At 44.2% G+C, this 12,537-nt stretch overlaps 1 protein-coding gene across 1 annotated transcript in view; it reads right to left on the reverse strand.

The window, feature by feature from the left end:
* efnb3b (ephrin-B3b) overlaps positions 1-12,537 on the reverse strand; it is a 113,310-nt gene that overhangs the window by 57,781 nt on the left and 42,992 nt on the right. Inside the window, exon 2 of the mRNA XM_088015913.1 lies at positions 3,830-4,119. Within this exon, the coding sequence (XP_087872039.1) occupies positions 3,830-4,119 (290 nt within the window). The remainder of the gene's footprint in view (positions 1-3,829; positions 4,120-12,537) is intronic.

The raw sequence follows: 12,537 nt of genomic DNA on the forward strand, positions 1-12,537 counted from the left end.
AATAAAATATATAAAACAAATCAAAATAAATAAAGAAAAAAACTGTCATGAAGTATTACAAGTTAAAATCTTACTCTGGAAAATGGGTAAAACACAAAAGTGTTTGTCTTTTTGCCGTCTCTTTAATTGCAGACCTTTCTGGTGACTTTTATCCCAAAGCAGGTTTTTGTGCTTTTGCATCTGCTTCAAATAATAATTAAACTTGTCTAAATACAGCGAGTGTTTTCGAAGAAATCACATCTTTTTATTCCTGAGAAAGGTCTGTACTTTTTCAGCAAAGTAATTTTCAAAATAAGCGCCTTTCTCTTAATAAGGAAAACATGCAAAATCCAAAACATCCTTTTCTGTAAACAATTTGGCCACTTTATTTAGTTTTGTTACACTATTGAATGCTCAGTTTATTGGCTTCAGGGGAAGTAAAGTTTTTTTTTTTCCCATTAATTTTTTTTTTGGCTCAGGTACTTCTGTCTGGACGATTGTGACCCATTTGACAAACGGTTTGGCCACCACTAGATTAAACTCTGCAGTTTGCTCAGAGGACAGTTCTCTCTGCAGAATCAACACTTCAGTGAGGATCCTTGTCCTGTTTTCATTTCCCACACTGAGGAAGGTACTTTTTTTTCTAAAATTAATACCAAAAAAAAAAAAAAAAAAGGCACGGAGGTTTACTCTTTCATCTCTACTCGCCAGCTGCTGCTCCGTTCGTGCTTTTTACCCCCCGTTTAAACCGACTCCTCTTTCAAAGCTTCCCTGCTGGAATAAACTGCAGATTCCTCTCAAGGTTTGTAAACCAGGTTGTTACTTAAGAGAAGAAGATATTTCTAACTCAAACGTGAGGATGCGACTTTCAGATCGCTGCCTCAACGTTATGTGATATTGCATAAGTCCTGATTGTAAACTACATTTTTAAAGATGAGGATGAATTATACACCCAGCGATTTTAAAGCAGTGGTTAAATTTGGTTGCCTGAGTTTATGTTTTATGATCCCTCCAAGTCTCAGTTTCTCAAAGGACGATTTTTATGGCTACTAAAGATCCGGGAGTCGCTTTTTAAATTTACCATCCAGGCTTATCACTACTAACACTTCCTGCAGTGTTTCAACATTTATTCCTTTACTAAACTCTCAAATCAGTTAAGATGATCGAAATCTACCTTTCAGATTTCTAGTCACCAAAATGTTCCTCTGTGAATTCGGACGTGTCTGTCTGACGTCTATTATGGAAAAGCTCCAGTAAAAGTTTGATACAAACCATGTAGTGGAAGCTGGCTGATGGGAAGATGGATGGAGCTATAAGTACGGAAGTGAAAACTGTTAGAGGCTGCAAACGATTTGAGAATGGCAGTGGAGGATGTTAGAACGGCCTAGTCAAAGCCAGTTAAGGATCCATGGCAGGCTAGTTTCCACTCACGGGGGCTGAATATAAATGCAGATCTTCATTTGTAAAATAAACAAAAAGGTCAACCACGTCTCATTGTTCTTCCTCTCCAGATTAAGCGCAACATCGTTATGATCTATGATGGAAAAATCTTTAAAAAAAAACACACATTGAAATTTGTTGGAGCATGGTCACAACATGTAATCAAATTCAAAAGGTATAAATACTCCTGCAAGGCATTGAATATGCTTTATTCCCATTGCGCTTGTAGCAATTTGCTCACTGCTGTTTTCAAGCTAAATGTGATCGGCACATTATTTCCCTTCAAGTAACAATAAAAACAGGAGATGAAGGGAGACTTCCCATGAAGTCATTCACACCCAGTCTGACGACTGAATTAGAGCAAATATTTAAATGTAAATAGGAACCTGTTTGCTTTTTCTGTGCAACTGAGACGACGTTTGTTGTGAATGAACTGAGTAAAGCAGAGCAGAGCCATTAGTATGCTGCAGCCGAGGCAGGGTGGAGGGGAAACATGCCCAGTGCATCACCTCTCCTCACAAAACGTGCCGGCTACGAGAACTGATGGTGAAAACCAAGAGCAAGAAAAGAAACGCCGAACAAATATAGAACACAAAGAGGCAAGAGGGACTTGACTGACTTTGGAAGATTCCTTATTCTCTTTGTTTATTTCCATCTCTCTCTCTCTCTCCCTGCATGTCCCACCTTCCAGTTCCTTCATTTTCAGTTTTTTTTTTCTCCCTCCTCTCCAGCAACAGCAGACGGAAAGCACTGAAAAGAGCATTTGCACACCTGAGTGAAAGGAGCTCGCAGGTGCGTGGGCGGAGAGCTGTGGGAATCAAACAGGGTCTCTCTCTTTTTGTCTATCCTGCTCAATCTCTCGCTCCTGAGGTGTTTTTACAGGGCCCGTGTTTGTGTTGGAAACTTGTGGGCGGTGGGAGTGCTTCTCGTATGCAAGCATGTGCCGCTTTGTGTTTCTCGGCTGCGAATTGCGCCACACCCGCTCGACTCCGGGCATGTGTTTAGGAACGACCCCCAGGTTTCGTGTGACGCGGCCTTTTCCTCCCAGATTGTTCCGTCCGACGCCGAGACGCTCGGCCGGGCTCGGTCCGATGACCTCATCGAATGTGCGCAGCCCAACTCCAAACAAACAATTTTTGAGGAAGCCAAAACAAAGTTCGGCCTCTCCGTTCACGGTCGCTGCAAAGCTGGCAGTGATGACAAACAGGCGCCAAGTCGCGGCCAGGACAAAGCGCAGAGGATCGACTGGTGTTCACGAAAATCCCACACAAAAGAGGATACGGTGACCTAAAGAGTTTCTGTTCCCCTGTAATTTCTCCCTCTGCCACATTAGAACCATCAACTTTGAGGTGTTTCACTGAGATTTTATGCAAAGAACTCTAAGAGGAAGTACAACCAGATGTCAACACGAAGGCTACTAGCATTTAGCAGGAGTAACACTGTTAGAAGAGAGATCAGAGATTATGTTTTGGTTTTGTTTTTCCAACTTTATGCACACAGTGGTCATGTGCGCAAACTGTAATCACAGAAGGCCTTGAGATTTTTTCTATTATCGTTTTAAAACACCAGTCAAAAACGGAAAATATTCAGTCAACGCGGTCAGATGAGACAAAAATGTAACTTTTGTGTCTGCATTCAGAACCCAGCGTGGCTTTTGAAAGAGAGGAGAGAGAAAACAAGAAGCTGCTCAGTCCTGGACGAAGTATCTGCGGCAACAGACTCTAAACATGCTTGAACGGCCTTGTCAAAGCACAAAACTTAATCCAACTAACAATCTGCGACAAGACCTGCAAATTGATGTTCGGAGATGCCGCAGCGGACCAAGCTGGGAATGACACAACCCAACAGACTTCCAGTCAGAAAACGGAGCAAATGAGAGTCTCACAGAGTCTGAACTCGCTGGAGCTGACGGAAGAAACATTTTTCATCACAGCTACGAGCCACTTTTGGGGTAGAACATAACTTTCCAATAAAATACAAAGAGGCGTGTGGTTGTAGCGCAGCCAAATGTGAAAGATCGAGAAATATCATTACTTTCTTTTGACAGAGCGAGAAGTCAAAAGAATGAGGTGGGAAAAAGTTTCCCTCAGCAACAACAAGAGTTTTATTTGGAGACATTTTACTGCTGGAATCCGTACGGTCATCTGGTGATTTTTTTTTTTTTAAATTTTATGATTTTTTTATGAGTTTTGTTCCCGCCTGCAGACCAGATTAAACACAGATCTCTGACATAATTACCATAAACACACCCGCCCAATCTGCGTCTTCATCACGGGGGAATAAACAAACACACTCAGGCACAATCAGAAATCAACCATGCAATCATAACAACTCCCCCTCCTCCACTCCCCTCCAACCAAGCACCACCCACACCCCGCAGGACGGCTCAACACACAACCGCTCCGCTCACCGATGATGTAGTAGTCGTGCAGGCTCTTGAACTCGTGGCCCCAGAGGTTCGGCGAGAACTCCTGGAACTTGATGGTGAAGCGGCGCTCCCGCGTGGGCTCGTCGCACGTCAGCACGATGTTGGGCGCGCCCATCACCTCGCAGCGGTCCGCCTGCTCCCGCGTCGACACGAGGTAGAGCTTGTAGAACTCGTACTCGGGCGTGGAGCGGGCCGTGTCCAGCGGGGGGCAGATGAGGTCCAGCCGGTCCCCGATCTGAGGGTAGAGAACGTAGCCCTTGTCGTCCCTGAACCTGGAGGAGGAGAAGCAGGGAGACACGGGAGATAAGAGTCAGCAGGCGGGGGCGGTTAATTAAAGTCTTTACACACCACCTGTCTTTGCCGCTGAATGAGCAACAGATGGGTCTTTTAGCTCTCTTAGTTCCACTATGTTTTCATTTTTCTCACTTCTTAGAAAACAGGTGTCTATAGGATGGAGGAGCTGAAAACGGGATAAGCACTGAAAATAATCACCATAGGAAACAAAAGAGGTCGAGGCATTTTCTCACTTTCATCCATGACGTACTGATGCTGTATTTTTAAACACTGAGCGTCACGAAACCGTTAAAATCCCAACTTTAAGATTTAAAGAGAACTTAAGGGGGGAGCAAAAATCTGCCAAAAATAGATTTTTTTTCTATTATTCACTCCTTAATTGGCACATTTTATACATTTATCCATTAGATTGTACATTTTTCTTGGATGTTTGAGACAGCTTTGGTTTTTATTTTAAATATACCGCATGTCAGCTTAGGGGCGTGAAGATTCATTGGGAATAGAGCAGACATGATCAGATGCAGATTTTGTTTAAAATCTTTAAATATTTTAAAAGATGGAAAATGATTTATCCTCTCTACGAGCTATTCCTACTGTTTGCGAGAAGAACTGCGACCGCCGTGCCAAAATAAACACTTCCGGACCTCGCCGGCAGTCTGGTGCTGTTCTCCTCATCGTCTGGACTCTGTGTTGAACACAGTGCTGACCAGTGGCTGCATCACAGCGGAAGCCGTAACGCTCCACCTGTCAAAGTAAATCTGCTGAGCTTCACCTCGGCACGCAAACAATTCAGAGTGCTTCAAAAAAGAAACATTTCATTCTCCCAAGCTGCATTTTCCTCTAAATATTTCAGATGCGCTCTATGGAAAAATAAGCAAATATGTGAATTTTTAATGAGTCATTTTGAGTTGCGTTCAACAGAAAAATCCACGAATACTGAACAGCAAATATCCAATATGCTCCCCCTGCAGATCAAATGGTGCTGAATCACCATTAGCTGCTTTATGTCTTTAATGTATGTCTTGTAATAGAGAAACAATACCCCTACGCCCATAGCAGTGCAAATATCACACATGTAGGTCGTCTTTATTCACGTATTTTACTTTTAAGGTCTCAAAAAAGCGTGGAGGCACTTTGCAATAAAGACTTCCCTTCTCCAAATATGAACGTATGCATAAAGTAAAGATCAAAACAGCAGTTCAAAGCGTTTTATAAAAAAAGAAAAGTTTTCTCTTTTTGAAGAACGTCTTCTCTCTGAGCTCATTTTCATTTTTTTCGTCTCTGCTGTGTTTATATTTAGAAGTGAGAACTGAGGCATGTCCGTGGAGGTAGAAACACAGGCAGACAACCATCTGAGCAGAGCCGCAGAACAAAGAACTACGCTGTCAGAGGCAGATCTCAGGTATGTTCAGTTAATTAGTTTGGAAATCAGCAGTCTTGGTGTCGAGCGCGTCATCCGCTCCAGGATGAAGTGTGTTTGCGTGGCGATCCAACACTTGTCATCCAAATCCACAAAGTGATGCTGATTCAATCATCTGGACTGGAAAACGTTCTCCCACCGATGGTTTCTTTTTTATTATTTTAAATGAAATTAATTTCACCTCGATGCACTAAAAAGCTCAGTTTTTAACATCTCAACGCGAGAAGCTGCTGCTGGTTTCTTGCTGGCCTGAGCTGAAAGAAAAAGGCCAGGAACTCGAGCGATGACTCAGGCCGAGTCATCCCGACTCACAGCACAAGGCCACCTCATCCTGATAAGGCCAAATACTGAGTTATGAACAGAGCTCCCGAGGCCGACAGCAACTCTGATCCAGCGGGTTAGCAGACGCAGCAGACAGCAGAGGAGCAGAAAGCGGCGCAGGCGTTGTGACACTTTCTCAGTTTAAATGAATGTTGCAGCTGAAGGGAGCAGACAAAACAGTTTGCAGCAGGAACGACTCAAACGGGAGGGAGGGAGGGAGGGAGGGAGGACTTTCCACTCTCACAAAATCTTAAGTGACACAGCGATGTGGAAGTGGGAGGAAGTGATCCAATGTTAAACTAGCCTATTTTACTTTGTTTTACCTCTGCAGGAGATGCTGCTGCTGCTGCTTCTGTTTTCACCAAATCCACACGAACACTCGGGAATCACAGAAACGCGAAGAAGAAGAAAAAAAATCCCCGCTTAATTATTCTCTCTGTTCTGCTGTCAGACAACCATTAGAGTATTAAAAGTAAACAATGCAAGATCACAAAGCGCACAAAGACAATGAAGGGATGTTGCGTAACCGCGCTGTCAGAAACGGCAAATTGCGCCGGTGTCAAATAAAGCGGGAAGTGACAGTTTTATTTGTTGAATCGATGGAGAGAGAGAGAGAGAGAGAGAGAGAGAGAGAGAGAGAGAGAGAGAGAGAGAGAGAGAGAGGGAAAAAAAGAAAGCTCACCTTTTAGCCTGACCTGTCACAATTATTTAGTAATTTCAGGATTGCAGTCATTTAGTCTTGCTAAAGCCATTTAGCATAATCCGAGGCATTGTTTCCATTCACCCGTAAAACAACAAGTGGAGGCAGATAACAGAAATGGTTCATTTATGCCACCACTTCCCGTCCCCCTTTATGTAATAGCTTTATGGAGCCATCTGTTTATTTCAAAGACTTTAGCGCTGGGTGTGAGAAGGAGAATATTGCAAACAGCAACGTATAATAGTTTACTTTAACTGGAATTTTCTGAATCTGGACGAAGATTAAAAGTCCAGGATTTTTGTGAGATTTTGACCAAAAAATTGGTAAAACAAGCTAATAAAACTAGGTTATAGCCTACAACCTTTTTTTTTTCTAAAGGAAAACTTTCATAACTTTCTTTGGAAGCCAAAAATAATCATAGAAGTTCACGATTAAGAACATTACGAAGCACCGAAAATGAGACAATTAGATTTTTGGTAATAGAATTAGATAGAAAAGCAAGAACTTTTTCACAGGCAGTGCCTCTCTCATTAGTTTCAGCTGTACAGACTGCAGGCATAACTCACTAATTTAATTTTGCTCCTAGATAAACTGGTCTGCTGCTGTTTTTAAGAACCGCAGCTGCAAAAAAAAAAAAAAAAAAAAAAAAAAAAAGGCAAAAGAGACAAAATGTGCTCGGGTTTTTAGTCCTTATAACATCCACTCTTGATGAAACCTGACTATTTTGTCCTGTTTTATTAATGTAACAAGTGCTGGAAGATAACAGTTATTAAGAAAAAGTTTTTGTGTGTGTTTACAATAAACCAAAAGCATAAACATTTTACCTGTGTTAAGTATTTGTTTAACTGTTTCAAGTTATATCACTGCTGCATGTTTTCCTAATATTATGCAGCACTAATTAGGGGGAGTCGACTGGCCGAAACGGATCAGAGCCGCAACGAGTGGGGAAAATGTTTAATACATTTTCAGTTTCAAGAGAATTGAGCTTTTTTTCTTTCTTTTTTTCACTTAATTAATTTACCAAAAATGCAAATAAAATGATATGCAAACGTTTAGGTCAGGGGTCTGCAAGTTTTACAATTCAAAGAGGAAACTTTGACCCGAGTCCAGCTAAATAAAACTAGTTTAGAGTTTAGAGTTACGTCACCTTTTGAAAAAGGATCAGTTGGGAAGGAGGAACAGGGGAAAATCTTTTTGTTTCTATTTTTAGGTTAAAAAAAGAGAGAGAGAAACGAACTGTTTGCAAAAAGAAAATACAATGGGACCCCTGCGTAGTTTCTGTTCATGGATTGTTTTTTGAGATGTGACTCCAACATATTTAGAGAAAATTTGCAGATTTTTTCAGGTATCTCAAATATTCAAAAGAAAAATCAGTTTAGGAAGTTGAAATACTTGGGTGCAACGCTGCTTGACACGCCATCAGCTGTCGTTTGCCAAGCAGCCAATCCGGGAGCGCCGTCGGTCAGCTGCCCACCAAACTGGACAACTTCTTTAAAGTGAACATGTCCCTTTAGACGTCAAGCGAATTCAACCACTTGTCAGGTTTTGCAGCTGGAACACCATGAAAAGAGCGGCGAGCATCGTTCCAAGAGCCGAGGTAAACAGAAAACCCCCTTTAATCTTCCGCTGCGCCCCCGTACTTCCAACCACATCCATCAAGGCTGCAGTTACCTCCTGGTGCTAAGAGTCAACAGGCCTGCTGCTCCAAAATGAGATGCAGCCTTTATCAGCAGGTGTGTTTGGCTCGAGGCGGGCGCTCAGAGCGCGGCGCGAGCGTCGGCTCGGACGGGGCCCCCGGGGCCTGCTGGGAAAACCACTGTTCCACTTCTCATTACGCAGGTCACCGGGGGTTATCGGGCCATACTTGGACTGGAGAGGCGAGGCGCTCGGCTTCACTCAACACTTATAAACACAGACATATCTCTCCTTCCTGTCGGCTTCAGACTGGCATTCGCACCATTTATAGAGTCTGAAATGTAAACATGGTGGTGGATCCTGAAGCTTCTGCAGCCGTGAAAAAAAAAAAAAATCAGTTTAACTGGTAGGCTACACACACACACACACACACACACACACACACACACACACACATATACCCCTTGTGTTGAACACAAAAGGTCTGTCCAGGCTTATCCACCCACATTCACACACAGGTTTGGTTTTCTCCAAACATGAACAATGAAATCAACTGGCACCCACTCTTATGAAAACAAGCACCTTTCTGCTTCCTGCGTGACACATTGTGTAAGCTTTATCTGATGGTATCCTGAGTCACAGCCGAGCTGCGCCGCAGAATGGCAGAGCAAACACGCGCTCGCATGCTCACAGGGCTGAGAGGTGGAGGAGCTGCTGGGCAGCTTTCAGGTGGAAGACGGAAAAGAAAAACAAGCAGGAATCAGTGGAAATGTGGTGGTGGGGGAGAAAAAAAAAACAAAAAGTGGATTTTGAAGAGAATCACGGCGCAAAACTCAATTTCATGATCCATGTTCAAAGTGTCGGATTTGCTGCGTTAACCCCAGGTTAACCCAGCTGACGTGTGTTTGTGTGTGAAGGCACCTGAGCGCTCGGCAAAACAGGATGAGGTTCGGAGACCTCGTCCCAATCTAATCAGGCGGTGCAGAAAAAGGAAGACGGCGTGGATTTATCCCAGAATTCACACTTTTCCGGCTCCCGGATCGCGGCGCAGCATCCGGATAGCGCCAGTAAAGTTTGTTGTGGATGCTCTAAATCCACTTTTAAGATTTAAAAGTGGGGAGGGGGGACGGAAGTTAGTTTGAGAGATGGCTGTAAAATTCACAAACTGTATAAAGGAAGAAGAACAAGGAGGATGAATCTGAGAGCAAAAGACGTGAAGTGAGGTGAGCCTATAAACTGCTTTATAGAGTTCCTCCATGACCAGATCTAAATAAATCATCCAATTCAGAAGCAGCCCAGAGCAACATTTTCCCTTTTCTCTTTTCTTTTCGGGCACATTTCTATCCGAGTCTTTCACTACTCCTTTTTTTTTTCTTTCTTCATTATTCCCCTCACTCCCTCTCATCTCTGCCTCTGTCCACTCTGCCTCGCTCCGTGTCTCCCCTTCCCTTTTTCTCAGCCTTCAACAATAGAACCATTCATGTGGCCACACTTTGAAACATGGCATGGGAGGCTGGAGGGGGCCAGAGGTGACACGGAGAGGTGGGGTGAGCGATGGGTGGGGAGGGGGATGGAGAGGGTGGGCTTTCAAACCTTTTCTCTTCTCGGCTCTTTCATGAGGGCAGAAACATCATTTTCTCAACCCGAGCATCGCCCCGCCGCGACCCTCGAGCGGAGCCGAGAACACTCAAGTGTCACCGCCGCCCTCCACCCCCCGCACGACCTTTTACACCTCCTGCTTGCCATCCCTCATCTATCATTCTGCGCTTTCAGCTTTAAAATCTTCTTAAATTTTGCACAACCTGCTTCATTTCTAATAAAGTTCACCCCCATTTCGTGGTTCACCAGCTGCGCCTGCTTTCGTGCGTCTTCCTGAGTGCACGCAGCTCCCTAAAAAACCCGCGTTTAGTCACTTTGCAACAAAGTCACAGCACAAAAGTGGAGCATGACTGTGAAGTGGAAGGGAAAGGATTTTTGCGAACACAAATCTGGAAAGTTTGCCTGTCCATATTCAGCCCTATTTACTCAGAGAGGAGGCTATAAACCGGCTCCGGATGAAAGTTTTCACCTATAAAACCCGAGGTGTGGCTGAGAATTAACACGTTTTTATGTAGCAGCAATGCTTAAAATTACCCAGAATGCACCATTCACACCACTAAACTTGGTGTTGGCAGCATCACTTCTTCCACGGAGCGGTCAATGGAAGCTGGATGAAACCAATGCTGCATTCCAGCCGTGCTGTGAACTGGGAAGTTCCGACTTCCCAGTCGGAAAACTCAACTGGAACAACCTCTGAAGTCGGATTTCCCACTGGGAAACTGGGAGCAACTCCGAGTTACGACTTTTAAGGCCGACTTTGTGTTTCAATATGGCCGCTCCTGACATCAACAGGAATAAGCTGTGGTGGAAACATGATCACTATAATGCGCACAAGGAAAAGTGAGTTTAAAGTCAATGCTACATGCAGCGCCTGCAACTCCAAGCTTGAACGAATTAAAAGTGTCGTTTGCTTATGGAAAGTAAAGCTTAAAATGATGCTTGTCGGAACTATTGCAAACACTGTTTATGGCCGTCGCTATGTTGAAATTCCAACTTCTTAACTAGAACGCCGTTACCTCAGGTCTGATGTCTAGTTTGGAGTTCCCACTTCCCAGATAACTGGAACGCAGCACAAATACAAGACAGAAACCAGTTACAGGCTGCAAAACACGCGATTCACCTTCCAGCAGAACAGCAGCCCTCATTACACAGCCTGAACTACGATCGAGTCGTTTAGATAAAAGTACACCTATGTTCTCAGAGTGGCCCAGTCAAAGTCTAAAATTTGTTGAGAATTTTTGGCAAAACGTGCTCCATCCAGTCTGACTGAGCCTGAGTAATTCTACAAACGAGAATGAGTAAAAATGTAAGAGAGATACCCCAGAATGCAGAGCATTTTATCTTTTTGTTTTTTTTGCGTAATTTCACAAATATGTATCACTTTCTTATATAAAACCCCATAAAAATAGATCAAAGTCAGCCCTGTACTTCTCTACTCTTGTGCATCTGCGCGTTGCCTCCCCTGCTTGGCTTTGCATATCAGGCAGCTCGAACATTTCCCAGATTCCAAAGCAGCAACCTGAGCCACGTTCGGCACCGAAGCCGGGCACGCAGGTGCAGCCAGGTGGAGAGGGGCGGGAAGGCAGCAAAACGTGTCTGAGTGTGTGGGACGGGGGGGCAGGTGAGCTGGAGCGCCGAGAAAACCCTCGGGAACGAACAAAGAGCCACGATGGCGAAGAGAGAGAAAAGTGATAAAGCATCAAAGGCCAAAGACCAAGACGAGTGTGTTTGAATCCTGTGAACTTCGGCTTCCTGCGCTGTCTGTTGGGGGTTTGAGTGCAGCCAGGGAGAGACAGCCACGTCTTCGTCTAGAAGACAGCAAAGCAAACAATGACAGCATAGCCGGGTTGGTTGGGGGGATTTATGGCGGGGCCTCCGGTGCATAAAGCTGTCTGCTCTAATCTCATGGTATACGCAGCATAATCACACACCGAGGGTCCCGAATGACCTCGCCTTGCCTCCCCCCTCGTTTGTTAATGTGTGGACACACGCTGTCAAACGCGCGGAAGGAGGAAGGGGAGTTATGGCGTCCGTGCTCAGAGGAGCAGCAAACCGATTGGCCACGGCAGGACTCCTGCTGAGCCACAACACCTGCACGTCTTCCAAGTGGCTGCTGCTCAAGGAAAATCCTCAGGGTCTCATTTTCCAGAGAGGCGCTTCCCCTCTCCCAAATCTACGTCCATTTTCATCAATTTGATTTCCTGAACCGTAAAGGGGACCTATTGCGCAAAAATCACTTTTTGCATGTTTTTACACTTCCATTTGGATCTCAACTGCCTCTAAAAACAGCTAAAGTGCTTAAAAGGAACCACCCAGACATTTTTGGCAATAACTTAACGTTTTTTTTGGTGTCTGGAAAAGGAGCCGTTTCACTAACCTCTCGACTGTTGAGCTACGCTGCGCATTCCAGCACGTTTGGTCAGCTGGTTTTAACGCTGTATGCGGTGTACAATGGCTGCCGGAAAAGACAAGTGTTTTGTTCTTGACAGAAACTACTTGCTGCACTCTTGTCGATTGAGCAGGAGGCTCTACTTCTGCTTTTCAAAGCTGTATGGCTTTATAAGTGCTCATCTGTTTGCAGCCATTTTCATGTGCGAGTGTCAATGTTGAATTGGGGGACGTGGCCAGCTCCTTACTTGGATTTAAAGTGACAAAACGCCCTAAAAGAAAATTTAACATGTTTTGTATAGATCATAAACCCATTCTAACCTCTTCAAGGAA

Source organism: Poecilia mexicana, unplaced genomic scaffold, assembly GCF_051168715.1.
Source record: "Poecilia mexicana isolate PSO_F unplaced genomic scaffold, ASM5116871v1 scaffold_18, whole genome shotgun sequence".
NCBI lineage: Eukaryota > Metazoa > Chordata > Actinopteri > Cyprinodontiformes > Poeciliidae > Poecilia > Poecilia mexicana.